At 36.3% G+C, this 25,799-nt stretch overlaps 1 protein-coding gene and 1 long non-coding RNA gene across 3 annotated transcripts in view; one reads left to right on the top strand and one right to left on the bottom strand.

Moving 5' to 3' along the window:
- Window positions 1–25,799, bottom strand: part of AGBL3 (AGBL carboxypeptidase 3) — a 63,193-nt gene that overhangs the window by 19,357 nt on the left and 18,037 nt on the right. Inside the window, exons 6-14 of the mRNA XM_078059592.1 lie at window positions 24,289–25,068; window positions 20,010–20,172; window positions 18,555–18,681; window positions 17,435–17,535; window positions 17,105–17,217; window positions 16,183–16,249; window positions 11,740–11,814; window positions 8,553–8,610; window positions 7,124–7,195 (exon numbers count right to left, since the gene is read on the bottom strand). Of these exons, the coding sequence (XP_077915718.1) occupies window positions 7,124–7,195; window positions 8,553–8,610; window positions 11,740–11,814; window positions 16,183–16,249; window positions 17,105–17,217; window positions 17,435–17,535; window positions 18,555–18,681; window positions 20,010–20,172; window positions 24,289–25,068 (1,556 nt within the window). The remainder of the gene's footprint in view (window positions 1–7,123; window positions 7,196–8,552; window positions 8,611–11,739; window positions 11,815–16,182; window positions 16,250–17,104; window positions 17,218–17,434; window positions 17,536–18,554; window positions 18,682–20,009; window positions 20,173–24,288; window positions 25,069–25,799) is intronic.
- Window positions 2,453–7,342, top strand: LOC144379601 (uncharacterized). 2 transcript variants are annotated; one of them, XR_013442885.1, is made up of 3 exons: window positions 2,453–2,509; window positions 4,422–4,521; window positions 5,497–7,342. It is a non-coding gene; the product is annotated as an uncharacterized LOC144379601 (long non-coding RNA). The 2 variants fall into 2 exon arrangements; XR_013442884.1 differs by having other exon boundaries at window positions 4,608–7,342.

Here is a 25,799-nt window from a genome sequence, read left to right as displayed (position 1 = left end):
AGAAGCGGGCTTCCCGCCGAGCAGGGAGCCTGATGTGGGACTCGATCCTAGAACCCTGGGATCATGACCTGAGCCGAAGGCAGACACTTAACGACTGAGCCACCCAGGTGCCCCTGTAGTGTCCTTCTTTGTCTCTTGTTACAGTCTTTGTTTTGAAGTCCATTTTTTCTGATGTCAGTATTGCTACCCAGCTTTCTTTTCTCATTGGCATGATAAATGTTTTTCCATTCCTTCGCTTTCAATGTACACATGTCTTTAGGTCTAAATGAGTCTCTTGTAGGCAGCATATAGATGGGTCTTCTTTTTTATTCATTCTGTCACCCTATGTCTTTTGCAGTCAAATGCTCTACCACTGAGCTATACCCCCTCACCCTATGTCTTTTGATTGGAGCATATAGTCCATTTACACTCAAAGTGATTATTGATAGGTATGTACTTATAGCCATTTTGTTACTTGTTTTATGGTTGATTTTGTAGTTCTTCTCTGTTCCTTTCTTATCTGACTCTCCTCTCACATGGTTTGTTGGCTTTCTTTAGTGACATACCTGGATTCCGTTCTCTTTATTTTTTGTGTTATCACAATTTTTTTTATTTGTGGTTACCGTTTTGTATAAAACATATATATAGCAGTCTATATTAAATTGATGGTTGCTTAATTATGAACTCATTCTTTACTCCTCCCCCATTTTAGGTATATGGTGTCATATTTTACATTCTTTTATTTAGTGAAATCCTTGACTGATTTTTTTAGATACAATTTTATTGCTTTTGTGCTTCCTACTTTTCTTACTCCTGCTTATGGTCTTTCCTTTCCCTCAAAGACTCCCCTTTAACACTTCTTGTACGGCTGGCTTTGGGGTCATGTATTCCTTTAACTTTTATTTGGGAAACTCTTTATCTCTCCCTCTATTCTGAATGATGGCCTTGCTGGGTAGAGTATTATTGGCTGCCAGAGTATTATTTTTTTCCTCTTAGCACTTTGAATATATCATGACAATCTCTTCTGTCCTGCAAAATTCCTGCTGAAAAATCAGCTGATAGCCTTATGGGGTTTCCTTTGTATGTAACTGTTTTCTTTTCTCTAGCTACTTTTTAACATTCTCTTATCACTACTTTTTGCAGTTTTAATTACTGTGTCTCTTGGTGTGGACCGCCTTGGGTTGATTTTGTTGGGGTCTTTCTGTGCCTCCTGGATCTGGATTTCTGTTTCCTTCTCCAGATTTGGGAAGTTTTCAGCTATTTCTTCAAATATATTTTCTGCTCCCATTTCTCACTCTTCTCCTTCATGGATCCTTATAAAGCAACTGTCATTATACCTGATGGTGTCGCTGAGTTCTCAGTCTAAGTTCGATTTTTATTATGTTTTTCTCTCCTGTTCAGCTTGACTGCTTTCCATTACCGTTCTCCAGGTTACTGATCCGTTCTTTTTCCTCTAGTCTAGTATTTATTCCAACTACATGACCCCAATAAGTATTTTTAATTTCAGTTACTGAGTTCTTCATCTCTGATTGGTTTTCTGTCTCTTTGTTGACGGTATCACTGAGGTCCTCCATTCTTTTCGTAAGTCCAGTGAGTATCTTTGTGATTACATTACTTTAAATTCTCTATCAAGCATTTACTTATCTCCATTTTGTTTAGTTCTCTTGCTGTGATTTTGTCCTTTTCTTTCATTTGGAACATATTTCTCAGTGTCTGTTTCTAGGTGTTAGGAAAGTCAGCTACGTCTCCTGTTCTTCAAAGTAGTGGCCTATGAAGAAGAGGTTCTGTGGTGCCCTGTAATGCAATGTCCCCTGTTCACCAGAACCTGGTAATTAAGGGGTGTCTCATCTTTTGTATTTTGTGCACCCTACTATTATGGTTGAGCCACTTTTGCCTCCAGTCCAGTCACCTGCATTGTCTCTTTTTGCCTGTTGTGGGTAGGGTTTTGATCCTGTGTTGTTAGTGTGCTAGTCTGGGACTGCTTTGGGCTTGAGTTGGAGTCACACCAGGCATTTGCCAGAGATACTATAGTACCAAACTGCTGGACACTTATCCTGTGTCGTTGTCTGAGAAGCTCTGGTTGGTGGGTGGGGCCTGTTGTCAGACTACATGTCTGTCCCAGCCCACTGGTAGGGCTGCAGGTGGACTGGTGTGTGCAGGAGTCACTTTGGAGTGGTGCTGGTCTCTGTCGTAGCTGCATGTACCCTTTCAGGCCTGTGGAACTGCTTTAGGTGGGTTCCTGCCAATGGTATATTGGAGGGGCAGTTCACGTGGTGTTACCAAGGTTTGTGCAGGTCTGCTGTAGGAGACGACTTGGAGCTAAGGCCTGCTTGGAGGGTTGTGTCTGAAGGAGAATGTGGGGTGGGGCACAGTGTTAGGAAGTTAGGTCATGAGTGTTGGCACTGTACTGTTTCCCACAGGCGTCCATGTGTCTAGGCTGAGGGGTGGGGTAGGGAAATGGCACCTGCCAGCTCTTTCATTCCTGGAGAAGTATCCCAAAGATCCCTGTCCCTCTAGCACATGCTCTGAGGTAAGTAAACAAATCTCCCTCCTGAATACCCCATGTGTTTTTCAAACTGCTGTTTTCATGCTGTAGCTCAGTGGGGCTGTTTGTTGTGCTGTTTCTGTAAGGGTGGGGTTTCTTTAAGGACTGAAGTTTCCTGTTGCCCACCTGGCTCTCCCAGAGTTAAGCCCACTGATTTTTAAAGTTCCAGGTATTAGGCCCTGCTGATTGTAAGAACTCTCAAAATTATGCCCCTCTTGTTTTCTTGCAAGTTCTCCAGGCCTGGGGTGCTTGGTGTGAGGGTCTGGTACTCTTTCCTTTCCACACTCGTGGCACTCCTCCCTATAGCAAATAGTCCCACCAGTCTATTTAGCTCCCAACCTCATCTCTGCCCTTCCTACCCTCCTCTTGTGGGGTAGGACAAGGATGTGTCCTCTTCTCTACATTTAGCTATGAGGAGTCTGTTCTGCCAGTCTTTGGGTCGTTTTCTGATGCAGGTGTTATCTAGTTGTATCCACGGGATGAGGTGATCATAGGATCCTCCTACTCCACCATCTTCCCTGGAAGTCTACATTGTTTACTTTTCTCATGTGTTAAATCAATCTTGCATTTCTGGGATAAATTCTGTTTGGTCATTGTGCACAATCCTTGAATAGGTTGTGGGATTCAGTTTGCTAGTATTTTGTCTTTTTGTCTTAATTCTTAATAGATTCAGATCTTGGTAAAAAAAAAAATTTTGGCCCCTGGAATCCTAACAGTTGCCTTTCTTGAGGTAATTTCTCTGGTCCTCCCCTATCCCCAAACAACTCCTGTATAATCCCATAACACAGCAGGTAGCATTGATCCCATTATATTTCTGTTGTCTCTTTACTTGTCACTCTTTCTATTTACTGAGAATAGACTATATTTCCACTGTATCCTAGTATCTAGCACAATCCCTGACAGTATAACTTGAGCCTTCTGGGAAGCAGATAACCATCAGATTTTTAAAAGAACATGAACAAACATGATAAGGAGATTATATAACAAAGACTGGTAAGAGCGTGGTTGAGACATAGAAGAACAGTGTCAGGAAGGTTAAAATACCAAGTTAAGATATGAATAAATATTGACAACAAGATGTAAATTTTACTTAGCTATATTCAGAATGAATATATATCACAGAATGTTTAAATCTGTTCTGCTGGGATTATTTTAATAATAATCATCCTGATGGATGACAAAGAGCAGAATCCCTCAGCTCTTAAGTTGCTTCTGTCTTTCTATCAAATAGAGTTTTCTTCTCTGTAGAAAGGGGAGAATAAATATTAGTAAGAGATGACAGAAGTCAAAAGGCTCTGAATGAGTTATTTCTAGTCCCAGACATATTGTATCTCAAGTAAGGAAAGAATTTACATATAAGATCACAAAACCACTGACAGAAAAAAAAATTTTTTTTTTAAGAATTCAAGGAAGTGACTCTCTGCTCTCTGCTAAGTGCCCAATTTTGTCATTTAAGGCTGCATCATAATTTAAGGATCAATTCCTTCAAGAAAACATTCCCCGAGATTTCCAGGCTGGATTTGATCCTGTTCTCTGAACAATCAGAGCAGTTTGTGCATATCATTATCACTCTAACTAACTCTTCTTGAAATGAGCTGTATATGAATCTTACTAAAATTCAATAAATGATGAGTAGCTATTCTAGTTAAAGAGAGGGAGAATTATGTTTCAGGCAGAGAAGACAGCAGGAGCAAAGGCATAGTGTGGTAAGACATACATTCTGAGGCCACAAGATCATCTTTGCTGAGGTCTAAAGTAAAAGGCAGAGAATGGCAAGAGGTAAGACTGGAGAGGTAGTCAGGAGCCAGTTCATTGGAAGTCTTGTACATCATGTTACATAACTTGGGTTTCTATGCTGTAGCAAGTGGTTGTCAAAAAATCTTTTTCTTTTAAACAGATTATCGAAAGAGAGAAAGCTATGTGGATGAAGAAGGGTTTGATGGGCTAGGTCCTAACTGTTTGGCCTTTCACCATCTCTCAGGATAGCTCCCGAAGAGGTGAGTTACTAAGTATGGTCTGCAAATTGCCAACATCAGAATTATCTTTTTTAAAAAATTTTTTTAAAGATTTTATTATTTGACAGAGAGAAACACAACGAGAGAGGGAACACAAGCAGAGGCAGAAGGAGAGGGAGAAGCAGGCTTCCCGCAGAGCAGGGAGCCCGATGCGGGGCTCCATCCCAGGACCCTGGGATCATGACCCAGGCAGACGCTTAACAACTGAGCCACCCAGGTGCCCCAGCCAACATCGGAGTTATCTTAAGTACCTTATAAAAAATGTAGATTCAGGGGTTGACTACAAAGACCAGCTCAGAATCAGAAGCTGGGGTTTCCATAAACTTCCCAGGTAATTCTCGCGTGCATTAAAACTTTAAAACCAAACATTCTATAAGACAACAAGCTCATGATCTTCAAAAATGCCAGGGCTGTGCATGACAAAGAAAGGCTAAGCGGCTATTTCAAACTGAAAGAGAATAAAGGGATGTGGCATTTAAATGTGATTTTTGGGGCGCCTGGGTGGGTCAGTTGGTTAAGCGTCTGCCTTCAGCTCAGGTCATGATCCCAGGGTCCTGGGATCAAGTCCCACATTGGGCTCCCTGCTCAGCAGGGAGTCTGCTTCTCCCTCTCTCTTTACCCCTATCCCCTGCTTGTGCACTTGCTTGCTCTCTCTCTCAAATAATAATAAAAAAAAAATCTTAATAAATGCGATTTTTGCTGTAAAGGACATTATTGCTACATTTTGTATTGTATCAAAGTTGAATTTCCTGATTTTAATGTAAGACAGTGTTCTTGTTCTCGGAAAATATATGTTGAAGTTGTTAAGGAATAAAGACACATGATGTCTGCAAAAAAATGGATTGGGGGAAATATTAGGTAGAGTTCTTCATACTATCCTTGAAATTATTTCAAAAGTAAGAGTTAAATTTTTGTAGGCTTTCTCTTTTTAATTTTTTTTTTTTTTTTAAATCTTAGGACTGTGCCAACTTCAAACCCTGCTAGGAAACTAGGAATTAGTGAAAGTCTTTAGGTCGTTGTTTTACATAATCTGATTGGTGTTTTTGATGACTTTTATGGTAGTATGAAAAGTGGAATTAGGAAGACAATATTGGTGGCAAGGAAGCCAATTAGAAATCTCGTAAACAGGTGATAAGAGTCTGAAAAGAATGATGACAGTTAAAATGGAGATAAAGAGATTCTGAGGCAAAAATCACTGGATTCAGTGGCTGACGGAATCTGAGGGATGGAAATGAAAGGAGAAAAAAGGGTAACTGTCATGTTTCTAGCTTGAAACGGGTGGTTATATAGATAGTACTGCTACCAAGGTTATGGAGAATACAAGAGGAACAGCACTTAGTGTAGAATTAGATGAACTTGAATTTGGATATGTGGGACATCTCTCTGGAGATGTTTAAGAGATAGTTAAATATAAGTCTAAAGCTTTGACAAGAGGTCAGATGTATATATAGACATGTCCATCTGTATACGCATACATATAAATAGAGAGTACAACAACATGACATACTCAAGATCAAGAGTTCATGAAAGGCTGAATCTAAGATGATTTAATTTAGCAAGAATAAATTTAAGGCCCAGGACACTGAACCAAAATACCAACTGAAGAAGCAGAAGATGGAGGAGACACTAAGCAGCAACACAATGAAAACAAAACCTTATAGGTTTGAGTATACACAAATCGAATTTATCAATACTTTAGGATAGTTTCCAAAAGAACAAATGCAACCTTAGGCTGCATTAATGGAAAACTAGTATCTAGAAAGAAGCAAATGAGAGTGATGATTTATTGTACACTTACAAGCTGACATCTGTAATACTGTGTTCAGTTTCATTCAAGCTTGAACAGTGACAGGAAAGAATAAAATCAGGTGGAAAAGGACTTGAATCATGCTGTATTGTGGGTGGCTGAAAGAATGGAAGGAAAGTTTCAGGGAAATACAGGATAGCTTTAAAAAAATACTATCTTGGAAGAGGCATTACATTTGTTCTCATTTTTCAAGGAGAATCAGGGAAAATGAGTCTGTCAGAAATATTTACCTTTAAGGTTATTCCACTTTTTGTTTTGTGTAATTAAAGAGGTGGATGAACTTTACAGGGACACATGTTTTTAGCTTAACATAAAAAGAACATTTTCAATGCTACAGCTCTCTAGCAATGGAATGAACTGTATGGCAATTGGGTAAACTACTTGTCACCAAGTGTAGTGAATCAAAGGCTGGATGAAGCTGGATCCTGGAATGAATAGGTGAGGCTAGAGGACTCTCAAGGGCTTCTCTCCTCTTTAGGATTCATGAGATGGGAGTGAAGAGATTAGACAATGAGGTGAGTATTTTTTTATTTTTGACTAGGTAAAAATTACAAGAAAGCAATTTGACATATGATGAAATTCTACTGGCTTCTCTAGAGCTAGAGAGAAAAATAAAAATTTGAGATTCACAAATTTCTGGGAAGGTGAATTTCTCCTTGGCTATTGGTTTTTTAGATAATCTAGTTTCTTACATGTAAATCTTGATCAGATACATATGGTTAAATAACTCACATTCAGATGATTTGTGAGCACTCATTACTGTCCTAGTTTACTCACCCAAACCTTGATTAGGGAATGGTCTTCTGAAATAATCAAATATACAATCATCTGATACATTTGGCTTTATATCTAGAAAATATGATAAAAGATCATTAGTAGCATGAAAATATTTGAGTCTTTTACACTTCATATTTTTTATTTTTCTAAACAAAAAAGGCTAGAAAATAACATGTAGTTTAGCTCAATAAATTAATACAAACAGTTCTCAAATATGAATTTTTGTTGCATTTTTGCTCTTTATTGTAAAAGTCTTAAAAATGTTCATACCCTTTGGGTCAGCAATTCCTTTCTAGGAATCTATCATAAATAAGAATATACACAAATAGAGTTATAAGGTATTCATTATTGTAACAGAAAATAAGCAAAATTAACAATGGAGGTAGCTAAATTTAAGGTTCACTAATACAATGGAATACTTTGCCACCATTTAATAACATATGTAAAGAAGTTTATAATATACTGTAATTTTAAATGAAAATGTAGGCTGCAAAACAACATGAACATTCTGTGATTAACATGGAGTATATGTGCTCAGACGTAGAAAAAGGTCTAAAATGCTTTTCAGTTCTGATTTTTGATATTAAATTTTCAACAGAAGAATATATTAAAGTTATATATAAAAAGTGATTTTCTTATATGATCACTATGAGAAAGTAGTTAAATTTCAAGTCAATTAACCATATTAGTTATAATAGAATTTTCCTCTTTCCTTGGTGTGGTTCTTGTTCCCATTTCTATTTCTAGTTAGCCTGCTAGATCATAAACTAAATGGATATATATACATGTGTATATATATATTTTAATTAGGTTATCTCAAATCCTTTTTTGGAAATAAGTGTGGTATAAATGTATAGTTTATAGTATAGCAAGTAGAGTTATGGCCATCCCACCCTGAATGCGCCCGATCTCATCTGATCTCGGAAGCTAAGCAGGGTTGGGCCTGGTTTGTACTTGGATGGGAGTAACGCAAATAGAGAGTCAAATTCATATCCAACTTAGCAGATTCCAGTAGAAGCAAATGAATAGTCCACAATTTTGTTCTCCTGGGCTCATCCTCTATTAAGAAACGAGAGGACCAAGATGGTTTCTAAAACATAAAATCCCTATATTGTTTGGGGAAAAACCTCTCAAATCAGAGATCTGCATCAAGTCCATGAACCGCTCACTCCAACCCTCCAGTGTAGTTGACCACTCCTTCCTCGTGCTCTCTAGGAACCCAGTCTAGACTACTGGCATTGCACCTGTAACACTGCACTTAATTTGTTTTTCTCCCCCTATTAAAAGATGAGCTCCTGAGAGTAAGAAATGGTATAGTATACTTCTTAATATCCCTAGCACCAGGCACGCTGGAAACCTCAAAGATGTGGCACAGAAAGTGTTCATTGAATGAATGAATTGTTTAGGGAGGGTAGAAGCAGAACATTACCTTTCACATCAGAATTTGATTCTCTGTGTCTTTGCACTAAATGTCCTTTATCACATGCCTAATGGAACACAGAACCAAAAGGAAAACAATACTATGTTATAAACATGAAAATGCGGTATATATCATCCTTGGTATAGTTTTCAACATTTCTCATTTTATCATCATAGGTTTAGAGTAGACAAAAATCTCTCTTAAATCAGAACCTCCTAATGCCTTTCATAACACTACTTTTCTCCTGCAGCAATGAGAAGAAGAAAATATTGATATTTTGGCACTACTAAAGGGAGTTAAAAAATTTTTTTTACTTCATATAGAATTTGAGAATGAGACAATGAGAAAGAGACAAAAGTATGCTTACAATCTCATTTAAATGAGAATAAAGATGTAGGAAGGTAAGAATATGAAATGAGTAAAAATACATAAAATTGTGTGAAAATGTATAACTGATTACAAAACTATACTTAAATAAAAAAGATGAAAAATATTTTCTCATAGCTTGTCAAAGTCCAGAGTAAGAGCATACACATTGCTTTCTACCTTGAAAAAGAAGTTGTCAATAATGACCCAGCTAGACTAAATGAGACATAAAACATTGTAGAATTTATGACAACAAATCCTGAATAGTCTACAAATCATGTGACCAAACTTTGTTTAAAAAGTTAGTTTGTTACAAAACTTTTGTTTCTGCATCTGTGGTATGTGAATATTATAAAGAAATTTCCAAAAGGGCAATGGAAAGGAAAAAAATATTGCAAATGTCAACATTTTTTTGCCAACATGTTATGCATATCAACTCATGATGAAAAGTGGGCTATGAAAAAAACGTGGACTATGAAATAGAGTTAAAAACTAAAATTCCCTTCTTTGTAGATAAATTTGGGAGCAAAAAATTTGATATAATCATTACGAAAATGAAATTATAAAAAATCAAAACTTGAAGGCACAGAGAAAGGAAATATTCTATAAAAAATTATACAAAGTTAAAAGTAACATTATATAATCACTAGAATTTGGAGAGACAAGAGGTAAAATTAGGCTGGAGAAATTCACTTGTGATAAGACCTGATTTGATGAACTCAGTCATTTTTAGCCCTCTTTCCTTGATTGAAATGATGCTGTAAGCCACAATAAACTATTACATTCATCCTATTGAAAATCACCAGGCCAATGTCCTTTTGAACATGATCTCCTAATTCTAACCACGGTAATCTATACTTGTTTTTGCTGAAAGTCTTCCAAATCAATTATTGAGCATGTCCGGTAGGAAATAAAGTTAACTAAGATACTTTAAAATAACTTAAAAATATTTTTGGGATATATGGATGTCTTACAAACAATTAAAATAAGAAATAGTTCAGAGCATGAATTTAAGTTTTCCTCAGGCATTGAACTCAGTTAAGATGATACTGTTCACTTTTTTTGCCCAAGATTAGAAAATAAGTTTCAAGATCAATGGCTAAGAACTCCTATTAGTTTATAAGCATACTTATAATGTGTGCAGCCTTTTCAAATGACCAAATGATTGTTTTCCAAGTGGAAAATCCAACATTAAATATAGATTATGATTTCATAAAAAATTTGAAGCTCCAATCAAGGAAGGGAAAAATATATAAACATTTAATATAAAGGAATTTATTATATTTTACATGAAAAAACCACTCTGTGGATATGTTTATGAGAAGTAAGTATGTGTCTCACAAAATCTACATACAAAACACTTAAAAATAATCCCTCCAAACAAAATCTACTTTGGTTATTGGGTTCTGTAAATGCCTTAACACACTGAAATTGATTAGTTTCCCCAAATTTTTTATAATCTTGACCCTCTCCCAAGCATACCCATGTTGCTTAGACTGCACAATTTACAAACAAAAATAAGGTATCATTGTAAAAATATGCAATATTACTCTTAACAGTGTACTCAACTGGAATTAAAAATTTATGAGGAATACTGCACACAAATGAGTGCATGCATACTGGTAAACTGTGAATAAGCTCTGCATCAGTTTCATGGCATCGATATGGTATAATGTATGCAGGATGGTAACACTGGAGGAGAAGTACAGGATGCAGGAGAGCTCCTGTACATACATTTCTTTACAACTTCCTGTGACTATGTAATTCTTTCAAAATAAAAAGTTCTTAAAAAAAAAAAAGCTATCTGTTTTTGTCTGGTTCTCCCCAAAGGCAGAATTTCTGACCTGAGTGTCTCTGGAGCTGGGGGTGGGGACAATGGCCCTCTTCTCTCAGTGACACCCACTTCAGGAGCTGAGCTGTAGGTGGAAAGAGGGCAGTAGCCTCAGGCCTTCTCTCTTGGCCTCTTTGGGGTGGAATCCCCATTTTACAAGCTAGGGCAAGGGCAGTTGGGGCCAAAATAGGTCATGTAGCATTCCCGGCAGAATCTCTGTCTCACGAATGGGGCCTGGGTAGAAGAAAGGAGCCCCCACCTCTTGGCTGCACTCACCTGGAACTTCGCCCCAACAACAGGGACCTGGAGGCAGCCTAGGAAATACTGATGCCCTGCCCTCCTTGGGAAGATAGCATCTGTGGAGAGAGGGGGCCCTGTGTTCTTGGCCACACTAGTCAGGAGTGGAGTTTCAGTCTCACTGGATTGGGGGGGGGCGGATCTTGATTCAAATACCACAGGCTCTTGCTGTTTTCTTTTTACCAAGTTTTAGTAGATTTTCACAGATAGATGTTTTTTTCATTTGCTGTCTGCCCTTAGGACAATTTCCAGAACCTTTAAATGGTTGTGTGTGTGTGTGGGGGGGGGTTCACCAATTTTTGCTTGGTGAATGGATTTGCAGAGCTCCTCATGCTATCATGATGGAAGTCAGTATCGCAGCAGCATCTCTTCTCACATTTTTGTACGGCCATTTAATTTTTCTTCGTTTTAATTAGCTTTCTTAGTTTTAATTTCTATCCTAGACGTATCTTTGTAAGATGCTTCAAATACTTTTCAGAGTAAACTAAGTACAATTTAAATACAGTACCTTAATAAAACCCACCTCTCATCTATCAAGGTTCTTTTGTGTTTTTATAAATAGCAAATAATATGAGCAAAGTTGTAATCATTAACTTTTCCTGGGGAAAACAATTAGGGCATAGGAATTGTAACAAGAAATGACTTGCCATTCTCCTGCAACCATTTTTTTCAAAAACTGTTAATAACCAGATCAATGCATACCTCTTGCTCTTCTCTGGTGTTTTGATGACTTGCTATGGTAGAATTTCTTTCCTTCTTTGTTTTCAGGTGTTTTTTCTTGTTTTTTATCTAAATAACAGAATCATATTTAAAATCAATATTTAACACATCAAAGACAGTATATATGTGGACATAAAACTATCTTGAGACTTCCAGTTCCAGGTAGTATTTTTCTATTCCTCTAAGTACAAATAAACCCCTGGGTATTATATAGAAATTAAACATAAGAGGCTCTAAAAAGTGGGAAGAAGGCAGACCAGTGAGGGGTAGAGCAGAGGGGCAGCAGGATGGTGAGTAGATCCTGTGTTTTGTTTTTGCCTCATACATCCCAGCGTTAAAGAACTGGAGAAACCAGCAATCCAGAAATGCCAATAAGTGAAGAAAAAATGTCTGAAAACTCCCTAAATTTGATGAAAGACATGAATGTAAACATCCAAGAAGCTCAATGAACTCCCAAGTAAGATGAACTCAAAAACCTATGATGAGATACATTATAATCAAACTTTCAAAGATAAAGAGAATCTTGAAAGTAGCAAGAGAAAAGCAAATTGTTACATGTAAGAATCCTCAATAAGATTATAGATTTCTCAGGGCACCAGCGTGGCTCAGTTGGTTAAGCCTGACTCTTGGTTTCAGCTCAAGTCATGATCTCAGAGTCGAGATTGAGCTCTGCATCAGGCTCCATGCTTGGCACAGAGTCCACCTGAAGATTCTTTCCCTCTGCCCCTCCTCTCGCAAGCTCTGTCCTTCTAAGATAAATAAATCTCAAAAAAAAAAAAAAAAATGAGGGGCATCTGGGTGGCTCAGTTGTTAAGCGTCTGCCTTCGGCTCAGGTCATGATCCCAGGGTGCTGGGATCAAGCCCTGCATCGGGCTCCCTGCTCAGCAGGAAGCCTGCTTCTCCCTCTCCCACTCCCCTGCTTGTGTTCCTGCTCTTGCTGTCTCTCTGTCAAATAAGTAAATAAAATCTTAAAAAAAAAATTATTAGATTTCTTATCAGAAACTTTGGAGGTCAGAAGATAGTGCACCAACATATTCAAAGTGCTTTAAAAAATGGCATTATTGTCCTTCAAAAATTAGGAAAAAATTAAGACATTCCTAGATGAACTCCCTCAGTTTTTGTTTGTGACCACTAGGCACATCCTGTTGGAAATGTTCAAGGGAGTCCTGCAAGGTGAAATGAAAAGACACTGGACACTAACTTGAATCTGTAGAGAGAAATAAAGATCTCAAGGTAACAACACAGGCAATTATAAAAGCTAGTATATTTTTGTAACAATGGTTTTAAAGAGCACTTTTTGTTTTCCATATAATTTAAGAGACTAATACATTTAAAGAAAAAAAGCAGTTATTAATGCAGTTTCATCCTGTTGTGATCAGAGAAGATACTTTGTAAGACAGCTATCTTTTAAAATTTATTAAGACTTATTATTGAAATTATGTACCAACAAATTAGATAACCTAGATGAAAGAACAAATTCCTAGAAACACAAAACCTAGCAAGACTATATTACAAAGAGATAGAAAATATGAACAGATGAGTAACTAGTAAGGAGACTGAATCAGTAAATCAAAAACCTCCCCACAACAAACCCTAGACCTGATGGCTTTCTGGGAGAATTCTACCAAACATTTAAAGAACTAATACCAGTCCTCAAACTTTTTAAAAAAAACCAAAGAGGAGGGAACCCGTCCTAATTCTATGAGGCCAGCATTATTCTACTACTAAAGCCAGACAGACACTACAAAAAAAAAAAAAAGAAAAATTAAAGACCAGCATCTCTTATGACATTAATGCAAAAAAATCCTCAACAAAATACCAGCAAATTAAATTCAGTAGCATATTAAAAGGACTGTACACAATGACCAAAGAGGATTTATTCCTGGAATGCAAGGATGGCTCAACATACCAAGTTGATCAATGTAAAACACCACATCAACAGAATGAAGGAAAAAACGCCACATGATCATCTCAATTGATGCAGAAAAGGCATTTTACAAAATTCAACACCCTTTCACCATTAAAAAATCCCAACAAACAAGGCATACAAGGAAACTACCTCAACACAAGAAAAGTCATGTACGAAAAATCAACAGCTAACATTATGTTCATGGTGAAGGCTGAAAGCATTTCCTTTAAGATCAGGAACAAGGCAAGGATGTCTGTTTTTATCACTTCTATTCAACACAATACTGGAAGTTCTAGCCAGAGCAACTAAGCATGAAAACTGAATAAAAGTCATTGAAATGGGAAAGTAAGAAAATGATCTCTGTAGATGACATGATCTTATATTTTAAAAACCCTAAAGATTCCACAAAAAACCTGTTTGAACTAATAAATTAAATCAGCAATGTAGTAGGATACAAAGTCAACACAAAAAAATCAATTGCATTTTTATACACAATTAAAGAATAATTTATTCTACATTATTACATCAACAGATGGTGCTCAGAAAACTGGATATCCACTTGCAAAGGAATGAAATTGGACACTTACCTAACACCAAATACAAAAAATTAACTCAAAATATATTAAGGACCTAAATGTAAGACCTAAAAGGATAAAAGTCTTAGGAAAAAACATAGGACAAAACTTGACACCACTGAATTTGTCAACGACTTTTTGGATAGGATATTGAAGGCCAACAGCCAATAAGGGACTAAGGTCTTTAGCCCAAAAGCCTCTGAAGAACTGAATTTTGTTAACAATTATGTAAGTGAGATTAAAAGTGGATCCTTCCTCAGGCCTTCAGATGAGACCATAGCCTGACCAATGCCTTCACAGCACTCTTTTGAGAGACCTTAGATAGAAGCATCCAGCAAAGCCACTCCTGAATCCCTGTCTCACAGAAATGGTGTGATAATAAGTATCTGAAAAGTTTTAAGCTGCTGCTTGGGGTAATTTGTTACTCAGCAATAGAAAACTAATACATCTGTCTTATTCCATTCAGCTGCTATAACAAAATACTGCAGAGTGGTTGGCTGAAAATAATGGAAATTTATTTCTCATAGTTCTTCAGGGAAAAGGTTGAGATCATTGTGGTAGTATGGTCACGTGAGGGCTCTCTTTTGGGCTGCAGATGTCTTATTGTATCCTTATATGGTAGAAGGGGCTAGGGATCTCTCTGGAGCTCTAAGGTACGAATCCCCCTCAGAGGGCTCTGGCCTCATGACCTAATCACCTCCCAAAGGGCCCACCTTCTGGTTCCATCATATTGGGCATTATAATTTCAACATATGAATTTGGGGGAGATAGAAATATTCAGGCATAGCGTTCTGTCCCTGGGCCCTCCAAATTCAAGTCCTTCTCTCATGAAAAATGCATTCATTCCATCCCATTCCACTCCAAGTTATGTGCTTCCAAAATACAGTAGTGGGATAGGCATAGGACAGACATTCCCAAAGGGAGAAACAGAAAAGAAGGATGGGGTGATGGATCCCAAATAATACAAGTTCTACCTTCCATAAAACAATAGAACACAAACACAATTCAGCCAAATTCTTTATAGTCAGGATTAAAATTTTCTCCATCAGCCAGTAGCATGTTTGTTTCTGAGACTTCATGAAAATTACCTTTAATATTCATATTTTTACTAATGTTCTGTATGTGATTATTTGTGTATTCTTTAAGAAGATGGAAACTCGCTCCCCCTCTTTCCTTTCTGAGCCCCTACCAGAATCACCTTTGGAAGTTCCTTCGCGGCAACATCAGCATTTTCTAACATGCACTTCAAAGCTCTGCCGGCCTCTACCCATTATCAAATTCCAAAGTGAGTCCCACATTTTTAGGTATTTGTTACAGCAGCACCCACATTTGGTACTAAGAGAGCGGTGTCTTAGTTTGTCTTAGTCACCTCCTAATACCATCACATTGAGTGTTAGGGTTTCAACATATGTATTTGGTGGGGGCATAAACGTTCAGTACCACCTGAACTCCCTACTTCTCCTCTGATTCTAATTTCTCCTTAGGCACTTACCATTACCTGATACATCATATATTTTACTTATTTCTCATTTTTTATTTCCACCAACTAGAATATAAGTAATGAAAGAGGATTTTTGTCTCATTTTTTGTTCACTGCTCTATCGCCAACACATAGCTGAAGCTCAATATATAGTTGTTAAATAAAAGAATAAATGAATATTGAATTTGCAGTCAGGTGATGTATGTTAGGCTACCAACTCTCATTAACAAGTGGTGTGGCTTTTGAGAAGTAAGCTGTCTGGATCTTTAAAGTAAGTGTGTTAAAAATCCTAAGGATAGAAAATTCTGTGATTTAAAGATATGTCACATAATCAGAAAGCAGCAGTTATTGCTATACAATAACTACATAAGTGCAAGCATATTTTTGTGTGATTGTTAGTCACAGTAAGAAGAGTACCTATTTAGTATATCCATACCATAGGCAGAGATTCTCAATCATACCTGAGAAGTTAACTTGAGAAGATAAGTCTGAGACTCATTGGATTCTGAACTGTCGGAGCCTCGGCTACTACAAAAAATAACTTTGATATAATAATTATTAAATTATTTTAATTATTATATTTATATTTTATTTAAATTTACAGTGTTTAATTTATTAACAATCTATATTGTAAGTATAAAAATAATAATAAATAACAATATTTTGGTGGCATTTTAAAATTTTAACTGTTGCTTTTATCCTATTATTGGAATGGTAAAAATGGTTCTAATTATAAGAAGAATGTTTACAAAGGTAAACATTACAAATAAATTTGTAAATGTTACAAAGCGTAGATGTCATAGTTCTAGGCATCTCAGAGTATTAGAAGAACAATGGCTGAAATTGGAACACATCAAATAGAAACAAATCCAGGAGTTCAAAATGATACTCCCCATCTGCAAACAAACTTATTAGTCACCTCTGGAGGTTGCAGGGGCACTAATGCAAGGTCTGAAAATTTATAAATAAAGGAAAAGAATCAAACATTTGTTCTGTCTTTCCTATAGGAAACCGTACAAAATTAGTACCTTCATTCTTCCAACAACATTCCCTTAGCATTAAGTTTTGCATTTGTTATTCGCTAAGTTAGAGTATGTATGTGGCATCTCTATAAATGTGTCAATCCTCTGTGGGTAATGTTAGCATCAAAAACAATCTGAGTACGTCTTTCATGGACAGGACATAGTAGGTGTTCAATTAATATTACCTGAATAAATAACTGAAGTCTTAATGAAGTTGGGCCAAAGTAAAGTGCATGGAAAAACTTTTCCTCCACCTATAGTTGGGATTTTCAGTTGAGACTGAGAATTTTATATCCTCCTGTTACTATAAAGGGCACAGTAACACAGCACAAATTATGTTACATCCACCATCTTGACTTACCTAGACTCTAGCTCCAGTGTCATTTCTTTCAGAGAAGTATCTGAATCCTCAAGGATTTTTTCCAAGTTTATATGTTTTTCCATTTCTTCTAATTCTTTCAAGCACTGATAATACTAGGGGAAAATGATAAATTAATTACAAATTAACTCTATTTCCTAATTAAACTAAATATTTATAGACACCTGGAACAATAGGTAGGGGGACATCAAGTACTAGAAACCTCAAACACTGTTAGGATACTAAAAGAATAAAAACTGCCATAGGCCCTTAGTTAGGTTATATTATCTCATAAACTTGAGTTTGATACATTACCAAATGGACTTTGCTTACCTTGGTTCGGTCTGGATCACAATAATCCAAGAGAGAATCACAAAAATGGTATCCCACTGACTCCAAGTCTTTTGTGTTGAAATGAGTGCCCCGTTTATTACCTAAAACATCAAGAAGTTTATCCACCATTGAGGATGAGTTCATCATTCATCCTTAATAGGTAGGCCTAAATTGTAAAACAGAGAGTATAAATAAACAAAATATCTGATATGATTCTATAGCTGTCCTTTGGATTTTCTTCTCTGGGGCAGGTCATCTAACAGCTCGCTGCTTATCCTCCTTCCCTCTCCACCCCTGGATCAAAGCTGACTTAACATGTATTAGTCTATGTTGTAAGGCAGAAGAAAATTTAGTAAGAAATTATGGAATATTTGGTTACCAGTTACAAACACACTCATAATCACTTAGTGAAAAACTTGGGTAAATATTTTAATGTTTTCATCATCATAGATAGTGTTATATCAGTTTCAAGGTGCTTTAAAAAACAAATTATACGTGTGGATTTCTAGCACTTTCCTTTGAGTCAATAAATTTTCTAAAAATGTAACAATTTTCTTAGTATGGAGTATTCCAAGGGTAAACTAGATGTGACTAAAAGATTTCTTAAATGGAACTAGAGAGCACACTTTTATTTTTAGTTAAAGGAACCGAGTGCTTCCATTAAAATATAAATTGACCCCCTTAAAGAACCCCCAACAAACCCAGTCTACTTTGACTTGCAAATAGCAAATCCACCAAAAACATTTCTATCCTGATATTTTAAGTATGAGCATTGCTTTTTCTTGAAATCACAAGTCATCTGTAAGGACTCCTTAAAGACAAAACGAAAACAAGCAATTAAAGATTAGTTCATGAAATAACCAGTTAGGTATTCTACCTATATGCTAACACTGTTTTCTAAACAAAGGGAAATAATGAGATGGAGATACAGAGTGGTAGTTTGTTCAGCCTATATATAGAAGCGATTGGACACCAGCATGTATCTAAGTGGGAAGGAAGTGCCCACTATCAAATTGTCCACGTAATTAATCTCACACTAAAAATATTTCCTAATTAAACTAAAAGTTTAATTTAGTGGTTTAAAGCTCTGAGTGCCATGAATGAGAACACTTGGTCTTACCCAGGGTAGATCCACAAAAAGTAGCCTCCATGGTAAAGCTGTTTCTGATTCCCATTTTCCACATTACTACCCTTCCTGTTCCCTCTTTGCTCTTCTGAACATTAAACTTGCAAGCTGAGAATGAAAACTAAAAAGAAGCAAATAAAAATGAGAAAATGTGTTTTTCTGAGTACAATGTCTTTCTTAGGAAGTAGCGTTGAAAATGAGAAAGTAGTGCAAATGCAGTAATTCTCTCCAAAGCTTCAGGGGCTGCTTTTATTTCCAAACCAGTGGAAATAACTCATTTTAAGGATGACATATTTTCATTTCTCAGAAGTACAGATTTGAGAACACTGGCAATAAATTTTACTTTTTATATATAACATATGCATTCTTGATTCTGTTGGGATAAGCTCTTATACTTTAAAAAACTTAAACATGTTTAAGAATAAAATTAATGTAGATGTTTTGAATAAAATAAGGATGCTTTACTTTTACAAGCTCAATCATTGGAAAGCTGTCCTGAAAGATTGTTATAACGTCAGTCTCTCTAAAAAGTTTTTGCTATTTTTTTATTTACAATAAAATTAACTTGTGTTCCATCCTGTGAGTTTGACACATGTATAGATTTGTGTAGCCACTACCACATCAGGATGTAGGACAGTTCCATCACCTCTAAAAAACTCCCTTGTGTTATTCCTTTGCAGTCACAATTATTTATTTTGAAGCTACAGTAAATGGTATCGTTTTCAGTTTTGGTTTGCAATTGTTCAGTGTGAGGATATAGAGATGTAGTTCATTTCTGAGGGGGGACCTTGTCATATAGGACATTGCTGAACTCACTTATTAGTTTTAGGAGGGTTTTTTGGTGCATTGCTTTGGATTTTCTATGAAGACAATCATGTCATCTTTATTCCAAAAGTGTCAGCCTTTTCTTTCTTTCTCTTGCCTTCCAGCACTTAGAACCTCCAGCATAAGGCTGAATTGAAGAGGTAAGGGTGGTTATCCTGGCCTTGTTCCTGCCCTTATAAGGAAAACAGTCTTTTTTTTTTTTTTTTAAAGATATTTATTTATTGAGAGAGAGAGAATGACAGAGAGAGAGCATGAGAGGGTGGAGGGTCAGAGGGAGCAGCAGACTCCCTGCTGAGCAGGGAGCCTGATGCGGGACTCGATCCCGGGACTCCAGGATCATGACCTGAGCCGAAGGCAGTCGCCTAACCAACTGAGCCACCCAGGCGCCCAGGAAAACAGTCTTTGATCATTAGCTATGGTGGTAAGATAAGGTGCATTTTTTCCTTCACATTTCAAATTACTGGTCACTAAACATTCCACGTAGTTGCTTTTTTATGGTCAACTGTATAAGGCAGTCAAAAGAACTAAATAAAAAAGCAGTTTACTGAATAAGGTGATCTATTCTGCAGTCTCACAGGGGCAACATGTAATAAAGGAAAAGTTAAACATCTTAAATGGTCTTACTTTGTCTGGACAATTTTTGCTCAGCATAAGTGGGAAGATTCGTTGCTGTAGGTATAATGCTTTACATCTATCACTACCATCACAACCATACATGAAGATGTTCTCTTTTCTACTATGGCCATGAAGGTCACAATATAAAATAACCTCTCGTTTCTCCATCAATCTACCGAGAAAAAAAAAAGAAGTTACTAAACGAGTTACCAAATTTTACCTCTGCATTTTTCTATGGATTTACAAGTCTAATATCCAAATAAATAGAATTTCTTATATCCTCACTTTCAACTTCTTTCTCTTATCCATACCGCATATTAACAATTTTAAGACATCTACAATAATTTCCTATTAGCTATATATAAAATACGAATGCTTACCTTCCATTATAAGGACAAAATTTACCTTACTCCCAAGACTCTCCAGTAGGATCCTCTGCTTTATTATTCTGGTTTTCCATCGTATAAAGAGAACAGCTCGCTCCTACTTTGCCCATTAGCTTTCACAGAGATTCTTCCTGACTAGAATACCTTCTTTCTTCATTTCCGTAAGTGCAAATACTGCCCCTCATCCCTCAAGGCTGACTTCATGTCTCACTTCCTAACCAGTCAAGACGACAGATTTTCTTTTTTTGAATTCCTATAGCACATAATATTGGTACCATTTGCTGGACATTTGCCTTGGAAAGTTTTCATATTTTTGATATTTAATCTTGTTAAGGGTAAGAACTGCTTCAAATCATCTAGAACAGTGCTATGCACAAGAGTACCCAAATATTTGTTAAAAATTGAGTACCTGACAACCTGGTGCTGAAGCCAATTATTATACAACCCTTGATTAAAGTGGTAAGTATTATTTTGAGAAAAATTGTACCAAAGTTTGAATTTGTTTTCTGGTAAATTTCTAATAAGTAAGGAAATTATTACACATTTCTTAGGAGCACAATCCTTAGCTTGTATAACTTAGGCACTCAGTGAATATTGAAGCAATAAAAAATAAGCCACCAGGGACGCTGGCTCAGTCAGTTAAGCGTCTGCCTTCAGCTCAGGTCGTGATCCCAGCATCCTGGGATCGAGTCCCGCATTGGGCTCGTTGCTCAGCGGGGAGACTGCTTCTCCCTCTGCTTGCCGTTCTCTCTGACAAATAAATAAATAAAATCTTAAAAAAAAAAAAAAAGCCCTGGGGCGCCTGGGTGGCTCGTTAAGCGTCTGCCTTCGGCTCAGGTCATGATTCCAGGGTCCTGGGATCAAGCCCCGCATCGGGCTCCCTGCTCAGCGGGAAGCCTGCTTCTCCCTCTCCCACTCCCCCTGCTTGTGTTCCTTCTCTTGCTTTGTCTGTGTCAAATAAATAAATAAAATCTTAAAAAAAAAAATAAGCCCCCCCAAACTGATTGATGAAAATAACTAATGGAGAGGCTTTAAAAAGGTAAAAAAAAAAAAAAAAAAAAAAAAAGTGGTATTAAAGTGGTAAGATGACAGGCATTTTTTGCTTTTTTTCATATTTCTAAACTTCATGCATTATATTACTTAAATAACCAATATTACATACACTATTTGTTATACCTGGAAGGATAAATACCAAAATGTTAGCAATGATATTTGTAGTAATATGATATGTATTACTTTTATAACAAAAATATTAAAACCTAAAATCAAAATATTCAAAGCATAGCTTCTATTAGGAATAATACTTCTTTAAACTAGACTATAAACTATACTAATAATACTTCTTTAAACTATAGAGAAATCCCACAGTGAGGTCTGTTACATGTATTAATTGATTGCCCTTTTCTCATTTGGTGCCCAATAAATTCTAATTGATAATATAAGACTGACATAAAGCCACTAAATGATCATTACAAGTTTTTAGAAAACTAAGTGGATTATAAAGCAAGATTATCAAGTTAGGGCTTTAAATATGAAATAGGCTGAACATTTTTTGGCCAACATTTCCCCAGTTTTAATGATCTTTCAGTTTCTTACAGGTAAATCAAAATAAACTCAGTAATTCCCAAAGATATCTCATTACTTCCAAAGGGTCTAATTTTACATGAATTTAAATCACTTGAGAAATGGCTTGGGTCTTTTTTCTTACCCACAGGCTAAGATATTCTAAGTATCTTATACTAAGCATCCTATGCTAAAATCTGCTCTTTCTTATTCTCCTATTCTTTAAATATACTAAATCTTAGATATACTTACAGCTGCTTGCCTTCCCACACATATGTGACTTCTTATTCTACTTACCTAACTATGATTAATTGCATTAAGGTAGTTTTCTCTCTTGGAAGTCTTTCTGAAACTAACTGATTGGATTCCTGCCTTAACCTTCTTACAAGGCAATCTGAGAAGAATGGAGACATTTAAAGTATTTTCCATAGAGACAAGCCAAAGGGCCTTGGCCTATAATCCATCTTGTGTTGGACGAGGGACCCTTAAAGTCAAAGAGCACTAAGTAGATATTATATTCTAATCAGCTTCCTTTCTTATATATATATATTTTTTACATTTTGGAATAATTTTAGTTTACACAAAATTTGCAAAAATAGTAGAATGCTTCCATAGACCCCTCACCCAGTTTCCCCTAATGTGAACACACTACATAACCATGGTACAGTGTCAAAAATGAAGAAACCACCATTGGTACACCACTAGTAACTAAACTCCCAACCTTATTTGGATTTCACTTGTTTTGCCACTAATGTCTTTTCTGTCCCAGAATCCAGTCCAGGATACCACACTGCACTTCACTCTCTTTTGCTTGTTTGCCATCCCCAGAAAAATAAGGAAGTCATGGTTTTTTAAAAATCTTTTATCACTTAACATTTCTCAGATAACTACAGGGAATCCTGGAGTGCACATCTTTGAGGGGTAGGAAAACAAAGAATTTTCAGTCCTTTTTGAGGGGATCTGCACTTCACTCCCTCTGTGCCTAAGCAGATAAAAGAATTAACGTGGAAGTGAAAGTGGAGACTGAACTGAGATGGTTGGTGCCGTGCTTCTTGGTGCTTCTGAAGCCTGTCAGCTCCTCTGAGGGGCTGGAGGTATCCTTGAGGGCCTCAGCCCTGAAACAGGGTCCTTGTACTTGCACTAGGGGCCCTGGTAACAAAGTGGGATCAGGACATAGACACTCTCTATAATAGTACTTATTGTTGTAAATATTTGAATAATCCTAAAGAGTTTACAAAGAGTTTTTACATCTATATCTGATTCATCAACAACTTTTTTTTCTTTTTATATCTGAGCTAACACTGAATACATTTAGAGCTTTCAATGCTCCATATTTTATTCTGGACACTTTAATAATAATATTCTCATTTAATCCTCCTGCCTATGAGTTTAGTATTATTATTACCATTTTATAGATGAGAAAATTGAGGTTTAGATTTGTTTTTAAATTGCTCAAGGACACACAGTTAGTAAATGACACAGCAGGATTCCAATCTGATACTTTAACTCCACTCCACACTCTTAGCCAAAGAGGTTAAGGGGCTTTGGACTTGGAATGCGGTTCTGTGACTCTAAATCTTTTTGCTCTAGCACATGCCAATTTCTGATTGTTATCACCTGAATCTATTAAAGAATTCACCCATTCAATAAATATTTAAATATTATGTGCATTTACTGACCTGGATTCTTTGGAAAATTTAAAGCTATTCAATTTTTTTCTGGGGGGGAAATAAGACTATAATTCATCAAAGTTTTATTTTAATATTTTAATAACTATGTATCCTGATAGTCAAAAGACTTATCATAATAAAGAGTACACTTATCATGATGAGCACTGAGTAACGTACGGAATTGTTGAATCCCTATATTGTACACCTGAAACTAATATAACATTATATGTTAACCATACTGGAATTAAAATTAAAAACTGAATAAAAAAAGGCTCATCATAGAGCAATGTATGATCAACATAGTGCCAGGAGGCCCTGTGAGATAGAATTTTCACATGTAAGAGATTCAAGCATCCCAAACTAAACATCAGTGTTACCTTTAGCTTTAGCAAGTAACCAGATTTGGGATAAGCAAATTTAACTATTAGTTTCACAAAGCCATTAAAATGTTCTAGAAATTTATTCATTATTTAAGAAAAGGCTAGTGAATCCAGTGGCATAATGCCAGAAAGAAGAGTGGAAAGAATGGGGAAAAAATTAAGTAGCTATAGTTAAACTATCAGTTAAGCTATCTTAAAAGCTAGAGTAAAATGAATGGGATGGTGGGAGCAAAAATCTCACTACCAAGTTTACTAAATAAGCAGAGAGATAATTTGAGGCTTATTTTACCTACGGATCATGTTCCGGGTATACCAAACAGAAGGAAATGATTCCTTCAGGAGAGATGTATAATTACGGTTTAAATCTCGTCCAGCTAAGGAACAACGATAATTTCCCACAATCACACCATCTGGATTCAGCATGGGTACCACCTTGAAGATGAAAGTGTCCCGAAGCAACTGCGCATCACTTGAGTCTCCTAAAATATAATCTAGGAAGCCTTTCATGATCCAAGAGCTGTTGGTTTCTCCTGGATGTACCCTTGCAGTCAAAATCACAGCCTTTCGTTTTCTTGAGTCAGTGCTCTTGAAGGGAGTAGTGATTGTTAAAACATACACCATGTTCCTAGCAATCGTGTGGCACAAGACGCGTATTTTACAAAACCTTGACCGTACTGAGTCATGATTGATAGTAGAAAGATATTCTTGCAGGTTGGTGTAAGTATATGGATAGCAGTGAGCAAAGTAGCAGGTATCTTTGTTGTGTGGAAATTGAAATGTCCATGTAAGAGAGAAATAATGGCGCCCCTCTTGTCCCTGGTTGTTCCTGTAATACTTGATTTGGTCTCCTATTCTCTGCCAGCCAATATTATGAGCCTTGGCTTCTTTTTCAGAATAAAAGAGTGGGCGCATACCCCGATTGTAAAGACTAGCAGGCTTAGTGAAATTGATTATAGTGAATCTGTAGACTATTCCTGCTTGGGTATTAGTGACTTGGAAATAGTACCACTGGGTGTGTTTATTTGTGAAGAGGTCAGGGCGCACGGTCAACTGGTATTCATATTCTGCCCTAATACACAGAAGGAAAGAAAAACACATAAAAATGTAAAAATGACATTCAAGTTCAAATTAAATAAGGAAAATTATTTTACTTTTACCTATTCACAGAAAGCCTTTTTTCCTGAAGCTGTTTATTTAGGCAGCATCCAATAGCGAGCAATTGTAAAAGATAAAAGTTTTGAAACTTTCTCTTTTATTGGATCTGAAACTGCTTCTATGCTAATTCTCTAAAGCCTTTTTATTTTTTTGTAATTCAAGAGAGCACATTAAAATGGGCATTTGATAAAAAATTCTATATTTCAACCCAATTATGTTTCCTATAGAAGAAATGATTAAAGAGCTCCTAAAACTGAAATCAAGTCCGATGTTCCCTTTTTTTACTTCAGATATATATTCCTGCTTTCTATTAGATTCAAACTCTAGGGATCTGAAATACTATCACTTAGAAAGGTTTAAAACATATAAATTAATAAAACCACATACATTAAAAAATTTGAAACTCTTTGAGGACTGTATTTGATAACTATTTGCATTCCCCATACTTAGTCACTGAGGATACTTAAAGGTAAAAATAATTTTACTGGTACGTTTGTTTCATACACATATACACACACAATCTTACTGGGTTAATTGTGACTTTTTCTTTACCAAGTAACCTTCTATTCCATCAGCACTATGTACTTCCTTTGTGTGTATGTGTGTGTTAACAACAGTGGCCTATGAATAGGTGAAATGAATAAT

The sequence above is a fragment of the Halichoerus grypus genome, chromosome 12, assembly GCF_964656455.1.
Source record: "Halichoerus grypus chromosome 12, mHalGry1.hap1.1, whole genome shotgun sequence".
NCBI lineage: Eukaryota > Metazoa > Chordata > Mammalia > Carnivora > Phocidae > Halichoerus > Halichoerus grypus.
This window is presented reverse-complemented; position numbering and strand designations above follow the sequence as displayed.